Source organism: Myotis yumanensis, unplaced genomic scaffold, assembly GCF_028538775.1.
Source record: "Myotis yumanensis isolate MYYU_CA2020_CCGP unplaced genomic scaffold, mMyoYum1.0.hap1 SCAF_19, whole genome shotgun sequence".
Taxonomy (NCBI): Eukaryota; Metazoa; Chordata; class Mammalia; order Chiroptera; family Vespertilionidae; genus Myotis; species Myotis yumanensis.
This window is the reverse complement of record NW_027223770.1, coordinates 23635704-23651969: the sequence shown is the minus strand read 5'-3', so window position 1 is coordinate 23651969 and position 16266 is coordinate 23635704. Positions and strand designations below refer to the sequence as shown.

The 16266-nt window shown below is 53.4% G+C and overlaps 1 protein-coding gene and 1 long non-coding RNA gene across 2 annotated transcripts in view; both read left to right on the top strand.

Moving 5' to 3' along the window:
- The window catches only part of MN1 (MN1 proto-oncogene, transcriptional regulator), a 43833-nt gene extending 39354 nt beyond the window's left edge, over positions 1 to 4479 (top strand). Inside the window, exon 2 of the mRNA XM_070399291.1 lies at positions 1335 to 4479. Coding sequence (XP_070255392.1) covers positions 1335 to 1516 — 182 coding nt within the window. The 3' untranslated portion in view covers positions 1517 to 4479. The remainder of the gene's footprint in view (positions 1 to 1334) is intronic.
- Positions 4480 to 11345: 6866 nt separating this feature from the next.
- LOC138997612 (uncharacterized) overlaps positions 11346 to 16266 on the top strand; it is a 36320-nt gene continuing 31399 nt past the window's right edge. Inside the window, exon 1 of the long non-coding RNA XR_011469000.1 lies at positions 11346 to 11391. This is a non-coding gene — a long non-coding RNA (uncharacterized lncRNA). The remainder of the gene's footprint in view (positions 11392 to 16266) is intronic.

Genomic DNA, 16266 nt, shown 5'->3' with positions numbered 1-16266 from the left:
TCCTCTCCAGCCCCAGCATCTCAAAGCTGGGTGTCTCTAGGGCTCCAGGGTGGGGGCCCCAGATCCGGTTAGTCATGGCCTGGCCTTGGCTGCCTGGGCCCGTCCTTCTGGGAGGATTTTCTCAGCTCCCGAGGGAGGCCTCGCTCTTAATCCCAGAAGGCGAGATGGGCGAGGTGACTCCGGCCTGGCTGGGCCTGCACAGTGTGCCGAGGAGGGCGGGTAGGTTATGGAGTTCAGTATCTGGGTGTGCTCTCTTGGCCCAACGTGGGCCCCCCAATCCCAGCTTTTCTCATGTCTGCTGAATCAGAAATTCACCTTCGGGGCTGTGTGACCTTGGGAAGGTCACCTCTCCTCTGAGATTCAGGCTATATAAAAAGGGAATAATGAGAATAGTCATCCATGTACAGTATGTCTCAGAATAGAACCATTGGTCACCGGGGGGCAGTAATTTAGCAGTCCTCCATAAGGACTGCTCTATTCCTTCCCTGCCTCAGAACTCCCAGTTCTTGTGCTCTTTGAGTCTAATTCAGACTAAGGTGTGAATGGTTGTCAAACAACCTTTCCCTCCCGTGTGTCTAACCCAGACATCACTGGGACCTGTGATGTTTCCGGTGCTGTGTGACTGAGTGAGAAGGAAATGGAAGGGATTTTTTTTGCTAAGCGTGTAGGGAGGAATAGACTCCCTCACCCTTATCACCCAAAGTCCCTTTATACGGCAGTTGAGGATGGGCAAAGGGCATTGGTCTGGTTGGGGGAATCCAGACTTTCAGTCTTTACTGCACTGAGCAGTTTGGCACCTCTTGTTAAGGACGTTCCAGCACATAGTAGACCCTTAGCGAATGTCTTTCTGGAAGATGACGAGAGAATGGGCTGTGGTCTGGACCTGGACAGTCTTCCCTAGCACCCTTTCACTGCCTCTGACCAACTCCTACACATCCTCCAATGCCCAGCTTAGATGCCCCTCCTCTAGGAAACCTTCCCAACTTGGTTCAGGTCCAGCTAATCTTTTGGGAACTCTAGCTCATCAGAGATGAGCAAACCCCCCAGTCTATCCTTTCCAACCATCCTATTTCCCAAGGGTGTACAATGGCCACCCAGCAGGAGGACTTCGCTGGCTGAGGTCTCGCAGCCGAATCCGAGGCAAGAGCAGGGGGATTTTAACCAGACGTCGTCGGCGTCTCCAGATCTCTGCAGAATGCCTTCAGGCACGACAGGAGGGCATGCATGCTGCCTCTCTCCTCATGCCTCTCCCACGCTGCCTCCTCTGCCCCCCACCCAGGGCCTCCTACAGAGCTGAGCAAGCCTCTAACCCTCTCTTCCTTCTTTCTCCACAGCCCACGACCTCCCCGCGAACAAGGCCTCCGCAGCCCAGCCCGGCAGCCATTTGCAGTGCCTGTCTGTCCACTGCACAGACGACGTGGGCGATGCCAAGGCCCGAGCCTCCGTGCCCACCTGGCGCTCCCTGCACTCTGATATCTCCAACAGATTCGGGACATTCGTGGCCGCCCTCACTTGAATCGACAAGAATGCCCCCTCCCCCGCCAGGCCCTTCCCTGCCCTCTCTCCCCTCTCCTCCCCCCTGAACCCCATCCCCACCCCATCCCCCACCCCTCTAATAATTGGAGAGGGCCACTATTGCTGAGTGAACGAATTATTTTCTAGATTGGTACCTGCGTAGTGGCATATGGACCGGAAAGGGTTAATTTAAAAGGGAAAAAAAAAAGAACAACCTCAAACATTTTTTTTTTTTAAAGAGAAACTGTCTGCCACAGTATGTTACCAGTGTTAAATTAACCCTTCTGCAGTTAGCAAACTTTTGCTTAAGCCTTTTCCTTGCTTAGATAATTCCCCTTTTCCTGTCATCTTGGCGTACGGTTTTTTAGATGGCCCCTCCCCTTGTTTTATTTCCACGCTGCTGTATGTCCAAGTATTGTTATTTCATAATAAGACAAGAGTCGCCTTCCTTTTTTATTCTCTTTTATTCTTGTTCCTCCCCCCGCATCTCCGCCTCCCCCCCCCCCTTTATTTTTTTTTCTTTTTTTTTTTTTTTTGCTTTGTTCACTGCTTATTAAAATGGAAATCCTGGAGAAGAGTAGTTCTGGAATATTGCCGGGTGAAAGTCAAATTGTCATCACAATATTATATATTGACATCCAACTGTCATCAGTCAGGCGGGAGCCAAACAATGAATGCCCCCCTTAGGTATTCCACCGGGGATTTTGTTTTGTCTGTTCCCTAAGAAGAGAGAGAGAGAGAGAGAGAGAGAGAGAGAGAGAGAGAGAGAGAGAGAAAGAGAGAGAGAGAGAGAGAGAGAGAGGTTTTCTTCCCTGCAAACACACGCTCAGCTTTCTGCTGGAGGCCGCCCCTCTCTGCACCGAGGTGGTGACGTGGCCAGCCCGCTCCGCGGGAAGGACTCACCACGCTTGACAGCGGCGTTTTTTTCTCCTTCTCTGGGCCTCTCCCCAAATGCCCAGGCTCCGACTTTTCACGCTATGCTGAGCAGCCATGGGGGATGGGGGCCTTCGAGCCTGCAGAGTCTCTGGGGTGGGGGGCTCCAGCCTCCAGCTCTGCTACAGCCAGGCCGCTGGGGCTTGGGCGCTGGAGTTGGGGGCGAATCAATGCTGAGCCGTTGACCTTTGGTGACAGCTGTTCCCAGCCAGGCAGCCCTAGGGAAGGAGGGGGGCGGGGAGAGTGGGGGGGGGGGGGCTGGGTGTACCTCCCCCACCTGTTCTCATGGGTCCCCACTCTGATCTGTTTTATCACTTCCAACCTGGGCAACCCCCATCCCTGGAAAGAAGGAGGGAGCCCTCAGCTTGCTGAGCCCCCCTTTCCAAGCCTGGGAATTTTGTTGTTGCTTTTTTTTTGTTTGCTGGGTTTTGCAGGCTGCTGGGGGTCAGAGGGAGGATAAAGGGAATATAACTCATGACTTGGATACCTGGGCCTTGCTTTTTGAACCCTAGAATTCCACTTCCCCCCTTTTGACTTAATCTCACTCTATTGCAAAATTAGAGCCACATCCCATGTGTCCCATGGAGAATTAACTTTTTGAGAAGTGATGAGGGGGGCTGGGCGAGTGGGGCTCCTGGACCCCGCAAGGCATGCTCCCTGGTCCTCCCTGAGTGTGGTCACCAGAGGCTCAGGGTGACAGGAGCAGGCACCTTGGGGTGCTGTTGATGCTTATGAGGGTCTTGAATGATCTGGGGGGATGGGGTGTCACTGAGATTCCAAGGTGGGTCAGATAGGAAGTGATGGTATCATTCCACCCAGATCGGCGGCCCATATTTTACTGGTTTTTGTTAACAACCATGCCCCATTTTGAGCCTCATCTCATCTCCCCTTTTGCCCCCCCTCCCCCCCACGGGTCCCCAGAGTTTGCAGACCTGGCTTTTTTTAGCAAGTGACCTGAAGGCTTTGGGCTCACCATACAACATCCACATTGTTTATTTCAAAGAACTTTTCAGCCAAGGGAGGGGAGAAGAGCTTCCAGAAAGATCTTTCTCTTTCCATAGCCACCCCCCCCCCGCCCCCCCCCCCCCCTTCTGTCCTTCTGCTGGCCTTTTGGCTCGGGTCGGAGTCTGGACAGTGCAAGGTCCTGGCCTGGACAGTGTGACCAGGGGCTGACCCCCCGCCCGCAGAGGGCAGGCCGAAGCAGGCGGAGTGAAGTTATCAGAAGAAGGTGTGTGAGCTGATTCAGGTCTAAAGGAGAGAAAAGGGGGGAGACGTCCCCCCCCCCCCCCGCCCCCCGCCCCTGCCCCCTGCTGTCGCTGGCTGCAGGGGAATCAGCCAGTCAGAACAAAACCCCACGCCCCCTCCCATCCTGCCGTGTACAGCTGTTTGAGCGCTTCATCATTTTATTTTTTTAAAAAAACAGTAATGATTTCTCCTCAATTGCTTAAGGCCGGGGAGCCAAGCGTCTTGACTTCTGTCTTTTTGACTTTCCCAGCGTCGAGTCCATCGGCCCTTGGCCGTGAGCTCGTGGTCTTCGCAACCTCAGAAACCCCTGAAGTTTAAAACTTTCTCGCTCCCCCCACCCGGACCCCACAATGGAACAGCTTTAAAAATAGCCTTAAGCAAAAGGATGTTATTTCATTAAATTTGGTTTAAATGGAAAAGAATAAAAGCAAATTAAAAACACACCCAGCCCACGAGATTCCAAACACTGGTAATTGGTACTGCATAGCAAAACTCTTCGGGAAAAGAAAATGGAAAACGTTATTGCACATGTAAAATATGAAAACTTAACTCTGCTGTGTGTTAGGCAATCCTGTAATCTTTTTTGACTCTTAAGAAGAAATTCATTTCTGAAATGCTTGGTTGGAAGACTGTGACAATAGCTCATGAAATTGAGTGTTATTTTTTTCTTTCTTTTTTTAAAAAAAAAATATGTAAAGTGCAGTCTTCTGTATTCATGCATATTGTATATACCTGTATATGTTTTCCTGAGCAGCTAAATAACAATAAATATGACGTTAATGGTGACTGTGGTACGTTTGTGGGCGGGGCTTGCCTTATTTTTTTTTCCCCTCTCCTACGCCTCCCCTTTGCCTGGAGGTCTCTTCAAATCACCTGGGGGATGAGAGCGTAGGTCTGGATGCCGTCCTGTGTGTGTGCGCGCGCGCATGTGTGTGAGTGGACATGCGTGTGGTGATGCAAGTCTAAGTTGGGTCGTCTCAGGATGTCTCCGCTCAGCGCTATTGACATTTGGTTGGGGGACCCTTCGTGGTGGGGGCTGCACCGTAGGGTGTTGAGCAGCATCCTTGGCCTGGGGATGCCAGTAGCACCTCTTCCCGCCACCCCCCCGACGCCCTTGTGACAACCAAAACATTGCTCAGTGTCCCCTGGGAGGACAATCTGATAGAATTAGTATCTGATTAATATAGGGGGGGGGAAGGAGTATGGGGAGACCCAGGTGGCTGCGCTGTGTGGTGGCTATTTTTGGAGTCTTCGAGTCCAGTTTCAGAAATCAGAAAGCTTTGTAAGTTCCTGCAAGTTATGCAGCTGCTCCGTTCCTCCGTGTTCTCGTCTGTGAAATGGGTCTAACTGGTGGAGATGTCCTAGAAGACAAGGCAGTATGTGTGGATGCAGCAGCACTTAGGAGGGCTCCGCGTGCATACATGGTTAGCGCCGTGGTCAGAGCCTGGCGCAGCTGACAGCGTTTTGGAGTCTGTTTCTTCTGGGGGGGTTGCTGGTTCCTCTGCGTCTGGCCATGGGCCGTGGTGGACAAGTGGTTCAACCCGGTCTCCATTTTCTTGTCTCTAAGATGGAGCAAATAACGTCTAGCTTGAAGGTCACTGTGGGCACCAGGCCTGCTTCAGCTCTTACACCTGTCAAAGCTCTGGCTGTCTCTAGGCTGGCCTTCGGGCAGTAGCTTCACTCTGACACCTGCAGCCTTAGGCTTGAGGGCATTGCAGAACCTTCGTCTACAAAGGGGAGAATGGAGGGAAAAGGAAGACATGTTAAAAGTGAGGGGAATATGTCCCATAACGAATGGTACAAAGGATGGGAAATACGCTGAGAGATTCATGAACCCCGTGTAGGAGGCTTGGGGAAGGCTTCCTCCAGCAGGTCATGTCCGGTGGGGTTTTGACGAAGGAATAGGAGTTCATCCTATTCATCCCAGCATATAAATGGACCCCAATTTGGCAGCCATTGTGTTGTATTCCTTCCTGTCGGCTTTCAAAGTTCTCTTTATATGTGCCACGACATATTCGTCAGCACAGAAAGTTTTAAGGACAAGGCCTCTATATTCACTTTCATTTGGAAGAGCTTAAAAGTCTCTTTAACCTTTAAAGGTCTCCTGCTCAGAGTGACAGTGGTATATGATCATGTTCTGTACCCAAGGAAGGGAAGAAAAGTGGGAGAGTGATGAGCAGCGGGTATGGGCATTGGGGAGACTTGAGGTTGCTGTGAAATGAATGGATGAGTGAGTGAGTGAATTCGTGTCTCAGAGGACCAAGAACCGAAAGGCCCACATGACATGGGCCTGTAACATCGGGATGGATATTGGTACTTGGGGGGGGGAGAGGGAGGGGTGGGTCGGGAGGGCCGGGGCGGGGGCTCCCGCAGCAGGCTGGTACATCTTGCTAGGCTGGCCTTCCCATGTTGGCAGAGAAACCCCATCTTTGCCAGATGTCCGCCCTCAGAGTGGCTGCCTCCTGGGAGGGGATGGAGGAGGAGTTAGAGCAGCGGTTCTCAACCTGTGGGTCGAGACCCCTTTGGCGATCGAACGACCCTTTCACAGGGGTCGCCTAAGACCATCCTGCATATCAGATATTTACATGACGATTCATAACAGTAGCAACATGACAGTTATGACGTAGCAATGAAAATAATTTCATGAGGAACTGTATTGAAAGGGCCAGAAGGTTGAGAACCACTGAGTTAGAGGGACCCTCAGCCCTCGAGAGCGAGGGGCAGGTGCAAGAAGGACACCCCATCCCACCTGCTTTGAACAAAGATTAGAAATATTCACAAGACCGGAGTGAAACATGGATTTCCCTCACTGACAAGGGGATCAGCGGGAAGGACCCCACCCGGGGCACCCCAACTGAGTGTAGCAGAGGTAGGGTGTGTGGGAGGTGTCAACCCTTTGCCCCCAGACCAGGCTGACCTGAGCTGGCAGTGATAGGGGTGAGTATCAAATTCTGCAATGGTCACCCAGTGTGAGAGGATGGGTTTAAGACCCTAATTCTGCAATTATAATCCTGTGGAGCTGGCCCAGGAAACCGGGGAAAAATTTTAAATTGATATACAAATGTACATCACACCAAAATTCTCCATTTTAATGACTTTAGCGTGCATAATTCGGTGGCTTTTTAGTGTATCCACAGTGTTGTGCAAACATGGATTTCTATCCAATTCCAGAACATTCTTATCACCCAAAAAAGGAACCTCGTACTGATTTTCAGTTAATCCCAATCATTCCCCTTCTTCTAGCCCCTGACTGACTTGCCGTGGCTTTGCCCAGTCTGGACATTCCATATAAATGGAATCATATTTATGTGGCCTTTCGTCAGACCGCTTTTACTCAGCGTAATGCTTTCAAGGTTCATTCCTTTTTATGGCCGAATGCAACTCCATTGTTTGAATATACCACGCTTGTGTAGCCATTTCCCAGTGGGTGGAATTAGAGCTGTTTTCCCCTCTTGACTATCACACATAATAATGCCGCTACGGAGCAGCCGTGTACGGGTTTTGGTGGGAACACGTGTTTCCAATTCTCCGGGGCGTACACACCTGGGAGTGGGCTCACCTGGCCGCACGGGAACTCCCGTGGCGGAACCTTTTGAGAAACCGCCATGCTCTTTCCACAGCAGCGGCCCCCTTTTACATCTTGGGAGGAGCTGTTCGTTTATTTAGCCCAGGGTTCCCCACCCCCTTTTTTGCATGTTAAAAATGGAGGTATAATTGCTGTGACATTGAGGTGAACTGGAGTGGGGTTTGGGGTACACCCTTGCCTGTTATCAGAACCTGTGCAGCCGAGAGTCAGGGTCCCTCAGTGCACACCACGCACTGACCGGTTGCTTACCCTGCATGTCAAGGCTCAGGAAGCTGGGGGCCAGGGTCACGCAGGAGGTGAGTGGCTGGCCGCATGCACGTTTGGGGAGCTCAGAGATTGTGGGCTGGCAGGGGGGCCACCTCCTTTTATTTTTACCTACGGTAGGGATTTGAGCAAACAGGAATAACCTCCCAGCTCCCAGCAAGGCCTGTGGCCACCTTGTTTTTTCAGAGAGAGCGGGGACCTGGGAACCTGGATCCGGCAGCCTCCCTTGATCGTCCAGGTAGGATGCCAGCCTCACTCTATGACGTGGGAGTTGCTAGGGAGAAGAGAGGGGCTGGGCGGCAGATGGTCCATCAGCTCGCTGGCTGGGCGGCTGCTCTCTGAGCCTCAGTTTCCGCATCTGAAAAATGGGGCCAATTCTAGCACCCACCACACAGAGGCCTCAAGGCGGTAAGCGGGCTTTGCCCAGGGGCTGCTCTGAGCAAACATTCGGCACCGGTCAGCTGCTGTGGTGGCAGAGTGAACCGTGATGTGCCTCAGTTTCTCCCGGTGCAGATGGAGGTAAGTGATAACAGGAAACACCCGTGCGATGCTCGCTCCAAGGGGCCTCATGCGGGTGAATTATATCAACAGCTGATGAATTGTATTAATAGCTCATCATTACGTTAGGAGCCTCATCGTCCAGAGAAGGAAGCTGAGATGCAGAGAGGGAAAGCCACTTGGCTAAGGTCACCTGGGCACTTGCTGGAAGCTCCGCTCCCGGTACCGAGAGGATTCAATCATGATAAGCACAGGGCAGGCTGGGCCTTTCGATTTGAGGGGCCGGGTCTTTCCGGCTCCGTTCTGGGCCCTGTCCACAGTCCCCACCCTGTTCCCTGCCCTGGGCAGAGCCCAGCCAAACCTCCCCCATCCCTTTGGCTGGTGTTGGCTACGGAGGCAGGGAGGAGAGGCTGGGGAGGGGGAGTCTTTTGATTTCCCTCCTCCCTTCGCTGCCTGCACAGGTGCTCCTGGCAGCCTCCCCTCCAGCCCTCAGGCAGGACCCGAGGGGAGATGATGGAGGCGGGGACTCCTGTCCTCCAGCCCCTCCTCTTGGGGCTGCGTCCTACATGTCTGGCCGGTGGTATGAGAGCTGGGGGCCCCGCAGGGACCAACGGGATCAATGCCACTGGGAGCTGTGGCTGCTGCGGCCTTTGTCCTCTCCATTACAGCCCCTCCCCATGGGGTGGGGGAGCCTGACCCCACCGGACTCTCACCCGCAAAAGCGCATTCTTCCCGGTGCCTCCGGAGCCCCCTCCAGCTGCCCCAAGCAGCCCCCTCTCCTCCAGCCTTTGTCCCAGAGAGGACCCCTCAGGAGCTCGGAGCCCCTCAGAGGACAAAGGGCTCATTGAGGCGCCAAGGCCGGGCAGCGGGGGAGGAGAAGGATGTAGGGCAGAGTGACTGACGATCGTGGACAAGGCTGGAGGGCCCAGGGACCAGGTTCGAATCTTGCTCTCACCACACAAACTCCGCGTGGTCCCGAGGACCCTGCCTCTGGGAGCCTCGATTTTCCCATCTGTGAAATAGGGTGAGTAAGGGATGGTGAGCGTCCACAGTGGCTGGTTATTGCCTGTAACGTCTATTCATAACGTAGGGTGTTGAATATTGTTCACATAGATCCCAAGGCCACCGTGGTGCATGGAAACCCCTGGGGCCGGCTGTGTTTCCAAATCTGGAATTTGGGAGAATGAGAAAGGTGGGCTTATGCCGTGTGCTCAGTGGTACCCTCCAGGGGGGCTGTAATCATATATTGGAAACCATCGGCTTACTCTTGTTAGGTGGGGTAAATAAAAACCTCTGGGCACACACATTTGGGAAAAACACTTTCCGATGTTGGAGCCTTTTTGAATTTCAGAATTGCATATCACAGAATGTTACCCTTCATGGATGGAACTCATTCATTCACTCAGCAAGTATTTACTGAGCATCGACTATGTACCAGGAAACCCAGGGGGCTCGCACTGAGGTGTGTGGGGTGCTGTCCGTACCTGCATCGACCTGCACCCAGTCTTTGAAGAAGTTCCAGTCGAGTGCGCAGGCCCCTCTTCTCCAAGCCCAGATACACTGTCTAGAAAGTTCCAGACACTGAGCCCAGAGGCCGTGACTCTGGTCGCCCCCTTGACAAGTGGCCGGAGGGTAGGATATCTGTGACAGCGTCAGACCCAGGTGTCGGCGGAGAGAGGCTGAGAATTCGCTGAGCGTTTCAGCAGCCGGAGAAAGGGCATCCCGGGAAGAGGGCACAGCCTGGGCAAAGGCTGAGGGCTCAGAGGGTTTCACGGGAAAGCCGCCAAAGCCGAGAGCCTCGGGGATGAGAGGTCGAGGCAAAGAGGGAGGTTTGAGCCAGAGGCCTGAGAGGAGACACTCGAGGGTCATGTGACTCCGAGTCCCATCCCCCACCTCGTCAATTCCGGGCCCAGGACCCCAGCCAAGATTTCTCCTTGGAACTTGGCTTTTGGCACGAGGCTGAAGGAGTCCTTGACGGCCCTGCCTCGTGGCCTAGATACGTCAGGTTCTCTCTCTCTTCACCTCTTTTCTTTTTTTCCTCTTCTGTTCTCTTTCCTTCCTTCTTCTTCCCTCCCTCCCTCCTTCCCTCCTTCCCTCATCTTCTTTCTTTCCTCCCCTCTCTCCCTCCCTCCTTCCCTCCCTCCTTTCTTTCCTTCTTCCCCAGGCCTGTGGTCTGGAACGGCGGTCGCCAACCTTTCAGACCTCACGGACCACCACTGGTCTGAGGACCACCCGTTGGCGACTGCTGGCCTAGAAGACCCTCAGTGGAGCTTCTCATGAGCACACCAGCTGACGCTGTGTTCAGCACTCTGGCAAGCCTGTGCATCTTCTCATCAAATTCTCCCCCTCCCCCAACCCTATCCTCTTAGAGATGAGGAAACCATGCTCAGAGAGCTGAAGGAACTCCCACAAAGCCATTTCGAATGGGGGTGGGGGCTGGATGGACTTAAGCCCAGGCCATTGGAAGCTCACCCGTGGGCCCTGAAGCACCAGGCCATATCGCCACAGGCCTACATGCTCACCTCTCCCTGCTTTTTCTGCCTCCATTACGTCTTGGGAACTCCTCTTCATCCTTCAGAACCCCGATGAAATGGCCTTTTCTTTGTTTCTTCAAACCTCCAAGCAAACAACGTTCTCGTTCTCCATCCCACAACTATTTGAGAGCCTCTATGTTCCAGGCACGGTGCTAGGCCCTGGAGAAACGCCGAAGGATAAACTAAACTGGCCCTGCCAATTAACAAGCCAACACATTGTCACGAGTTTTGAAACATTACCAAGGACATGAATCGAGTATTCTTATAAAGAACAGTGAGTTGGACCCGACTGGCATGGCTCAGTGGTTGAGCGTCGACCTATGAGCCAGGAGGTCACAGTTCGATCCCCAGCCAGGGCACATGCCTGGGTTTGCGGGCTCCATCCCCAGCGTGGGTTGTGCAGGAGGCAGCTGATCCATGATCCCCTCTCATCATTGATGTTTCTATCTCTCTCTCCCTCTCCCTTCCTCTCTGAAATGCATAAAAATGTGTTAAAAAGAAAAGAAAAAGAACAGTGGGGTGGGATTCCTCTGTGTCAGGTAATCAGAGAAGGCCTTTTGAAGAGGCGAGATTGGAAAGTGCCTTCCAATGCGGGGGACTGGTGAGTGCAAAGGCCCTGAGGCAGGAATCGCTTGATGTGTTCGAGGAACAGCAAGGAGGCCAGCGCGCCTTGAGCGGAAGGAGAAAGGAAAGGGTGGAGAGTCGTCTCCCGCCGCCTCCCTCCTGGGGCAGAGGGATCAGACACAGGCCTCCTGGCATTCCCAGGGCTGGCCTGGCACCCGGGAGGTGAGCAGCTGCGGTGGCTCGAGGCAGTCGGTGAGTCAGCAGGCAGCTCTGCCCCTTCCCCCCTTCCCTCTGCGCAGGACGGTGGCTGGGCCCTCCCCGCTTGGCTGGCTGCTCTGGGAAACCCTCCCGAGGGTCCACTGGGTGGCGGGTGGGCGGGGGGGGGGGGGGGGGAAGCATGAGAGGTGCTGAGGTGGACCCAGGACAGGGGCCAAGGACAGCACTCGCTGGGAGTCAGGCACCATCTGCAGCTCATTTTCTCGTGTCATTTGCATTTTCTCTGAAAGCATTTTTTCGAAGGTTCCGGCCAAGTGCCTGTCACGGAGCCGACAGCGTTAGAGGAGCATCCGAGGAGCTGGTGGGCATCAGGTGTGGCCCCTGCAGGCCTCCGGCCTCCCTGCCACCCCTTGCCACCCCCCTCTCCTGCCCGAGGCAGCTGGCCTCTTGGAGCAGAATCGACAAGAGCCACAAACCGGCCCTAGCTGGTTTGGCTCAGTGGATAGAGCGTTGGCCTGCGGACTGAAAGGTCCCGGGTTCGATTCTGGTCAAGGGCACACATGCCCGGGTTGCGGCGACCTTGATCCCAAGTGGGGAGCATGCAGGAGGCAGCCGATGGGTGATTCTCTCTCATCATTGATGCTTCTCTCTCCCTTCCTCTCTAAAATCCATAAAAAATATTTTTTAAAAAAGAATCTCCTTTAAAAAGAAAAAAGAGCCACAAACCATGCATAGCCAGTGTTTGCAGAGGCTTCCCTTGTGCCAGACGCCATGTTCAGAAAGCACTGCCCAGTCTCCCCGAGAGCCCTGTGCCAGGGGGAGGCCACGATCCCCACGGAGGCGCACAGCATGCTCACGGCGAGCAGAGTCCAAGCGTCCAGCAAAACTGCCGGGCAGCTCCTCCTCCTCTCAAGTTCCTGGTGGGCGGCTCTGCCAGCGGGAGCACCGGTCTGCCAGGTCCGCAGGCTGCTGTCTCCCGGCTGCGGACAGGAAGGGTTCTCTGAGGTCCTTGAGCACAACCAGCCATTGTATAGTGGAGGAAAGGAAGTCCTTCAAATAGACGGGAAAGGGTGGGGCTGGGACCCGAACCAGGAATGCTGGCTTCGGAAAAGGATGAATGATGTCACTTCGGGCATAAGAAGGGCGCACCCCCTAAAAGTGCACGGCTGGCTCCGCGTGTCTTCAAGGCGGGGGGTGATTTTGAGTTTCCTGGTGAGACAGCTACTTCCTTTCAATTCCTCCCATGACATCAGAGAGAGAGTCCTGAGTGTGCTAGGGTGTCGTTAACACCCTTCTCCAGCTCTTGCTCATCTTCCTTTGAAACTAAGAAGCCCAGGGCCATCTGCAGGCAATGCTGCACATGAGGACTTACTGGAGCTCTGTTAAGAAGGAGCCACTTGAGCGGAGCCCAGGAGGGGCACTGGGGGTTTGACAAGGAACAGAGAGGGGCATTGTGGGTAGAGAGAACAGCAGGCACCTAATCCTGGAGGCACGGGTAGGTGTGGCCTATTTGGGAGAGTGGGGAACCATTTGATATGACAGAGACTGTGGGGTGTGGGTGACAAATTAAGAAGGGGCCAGAGGGAGCAGGGCCCCGATGCCGTCTGAGAGAGCTTGGGATTTATTCTATGGGTGATGGCGTCGTGAAAGGGCTCTGAACAGGAGCTGGGGTTTGGAGGGAGCGAGACTAGAGACAGATAGGTAGTTAAGAGATTCTCCCAGGGCTCTGGGTTCAAGATGATGGGGACCTGGAAGAGGACAGGGGCTGTGGGGATGAAGACATCAGTGTTGGCCTGACAACTAGGCTTTGCTCAATAGCGGTGGTGATGACGATGGTGATGAGGATGGGGTAGTGGTGATGGCGGTGATGGCGGTGATGGTGCTGAAGGCTGTGATAGTGATGATGATGGTGATGCTGATGATAATGATGATGATGGTGATGATTGTAATGATGTTGGTCGTGGTGATGCTGATGGTGGTGATGGAGCTGGAGGTGGTGATGGTGATGATGATGGTGATGATGGGAGTAATGATATGGTGATATGATGATGATGATGGTGATGATTGTAATGATGTCGGTCATAGTGGTACTGGTGGTGCTGATGGTGGTGATGGAGCTGGAGGTGGTGATGGTGATGATGGGAGTAATGATATGGTGATATAATGATGCTCCTGATGATGGTGATGATTGTAGTGATGTCAGTCATGGTGGTACTGGTGGTGCTGATGGTGGTGATGGTGCTGGAGGCGGTGATGGTGATGATGATGGTGATGATGGGAGTAATGATATGGTGATATAATGATGATGATGATGATGATGGTGATGATTGTAAATGATTAGATGATGATGGTAATAATGGTGGTGATGGTGGTGCTGTTGATGAAGATGTAATAACTGCAATGATGTTGATAATGGTGGTCATGAGCATGGTGGGGATCATGGGAATAACACCACAAGTCGTACTATCAACTAACATTTAGTTTTATATCCCTCATCTCATCATTATTATGAAAACACGATCCCAGAGGATCAGCACCGTTTTTATCCCTTATTTTCCGATGAGGAAACCGAGGCCTGCTCATGGCCCCCCCAGCTAAAGAACAGCAGAGGAGGGGTGGGGGCCAGGCTGGCCTGTTTGCCGAGCTCTGTGCTCTGGACTCCAGGCCTCCTGCTTCTAGGCAGCTGTTGGGAGAGGCTGTGCCCCACCCTCCCCCCAGGCCCAGGACACCGAGGTAGCAGGCTTCTCTCGACCCTGGCCTTTGTCCTGCGCTGACCCTATGGGGTAGACTTTGAAGGCACTGGTTGCGTCTTTGGCCAGTGAGCTGTCATCCCCTGGGACTTGGTGGCTGCACTCTGGTCCCCGGGGAAGGGGTAGCATTTCCACAGCCCTCAGCCGTTTAGTGCCAAACCCGGACCCATGTGAGATGAGCGTTGGAGGAATTTGGCCCATATGGATCCAATTTCTTGTGGAATATCCAGCAAATGATGCTGGACGAAGGCAGGCTGCCTCGGCCAGACCTAAAAGTTGTGGGCGATCGCTTCCTAGACGTTTGACAACTCCAAGATTCAGCAGAAGGAGCCGGGGGCACTGGGCTGTGGCAACGGGTTCAGAGGTGAGGAACCGAACGCCACAGCTCATCTTGTGAGGGTGGCGGGGACACCTGGATGGGGCCCGAGATGCAAGGGAATTCGGCCAGGCTGGGCGAAGCGCTGAGCAGGGCGGCCTGGGGCACAAGAAACTCTTCCTTCCGGAGACACAGGATCACATAGTGTTGGGCGTGACGCATTGTTTTCCTGCCGTGTGACCTGAGTGAGTCTCTTGACATTGCCTAGACCTAAGCGCCTCTATCTGTCCAATGGGGCGAGCAGACCTAGACAGTACTGAGCAGGCCATTTGGTTTTATCTAACTTCCCTTTCCTTCCAGGAATCTGTTTCTCCTTTTCTCAACACATGCTTCTGATGGGGGCTGCCAATCATACCATCCCACCCTCCAACTACAGTGATTGGTCTAAAGAAGGGCATGTGACTCTCACTGAGCCAATCAGAACCCTTCCCTGGGATTTCTGCTCTTGGGCTGGACATGAAGGTAGCTCTGTTTCCATAGAGGTCAACCCTCAACTGCCTGTGCCTATGACTGTGTCCCCTGCTCTGTGGTGAGGCTGGTCTGTGAGAAAGGAAGTGACCAGTAAAGAGAGATGCAGATGAAAAAAAAAAAAAAGGAGATATCCAGGGGAGGTTGGCATCTCACAGAATTTTTGGTGACAAGAGCTGAGAACATCTCCCGTTTTGCTTAAGCTAATTGGACTTGTGTTTCCGTCTCATGCGACTAAGGAGGTGTTGATAAATGCCGGCCTTTTCTGGCTTTCGAGGCACCTCCACGGTTCATTACCCTCATTGTTCCTCAGAGCTGCTCTAGGACATGGGTATTAATATTCCTATTTATAGGTATTAGTGATCATAATCCACCCCATTTCCTGAGAACTCAGTGCTGGGCCGGCCACTGAGCGAAGTCAGCCTCTTGTAGTAAATACCTGCTTGCCTCCTACAGTGCCCTTGGAGGCAGCATTTATTCATATTCCTTCCCGACAGATAAGGAAATGGAGGCGCAGAGGGGTCAAGGCACTCCCTCCAGGTCACCCAGAGCCAGAATTCAAATTCGGGTCAAGTTTTCAACCCCCTTGTTACTGATGTGTGAGGGTGGGGTTGATGCTGACGAACAAAGATTTATGAAGCACCTACTGTGTGACAGCCACGTCCAATGCATTATGGCTTTTAGTTCTCACCATGGTTCCATAATATAGATGCCATTTTTATGCCCATTTTGCAGATGAGTTAAGAGAGGCTTAGAGAGGTCGACAGCTTACCCATGGCTACCCGGCTAGAAAAGGCAGTGCTGGTCTAACACCGATACACATACGTTCTATATTGTACAGTTGGTGGTGTTGGACTGACTGAGAAAGACCTCAGTTCGCTCTCCCCGCCTCTCCCCTACCTCTGCCTCTTGATGATGTGGCTTTGTAACTCCTTCCATCCCAGAGGCACAGTCTCTTTCCCATCCCTTGAAGCCAGGCTTGGCCATGGGACTTGCGTTAGCCAATAGAATGTGGTAGAAATTGGCCCTGCGTCCGTTCCAAGCTGGGCTTTCAGGGGGGTTTGCCGGTTCTACTCCTTCTCGGACTCCTGCCCGGCGGCTATGAGAGGGAGCTTGGCCGGCCTGCTGGAGGACCAGAGGCACGTAGGACAGAACCACGTGGACGTGGCCCATCTGAAGATCTGCCAACAGCCAGCTGAGCCCTGGACAGGACGGAGAACCCAGCCAAGGTGAGCAGAGCCACCCGACCAACCACCCACGCTAGACAGGGGAGCCATGACGCTTGGCATTGGATGCCCCGAAGGTTATGTCATTATG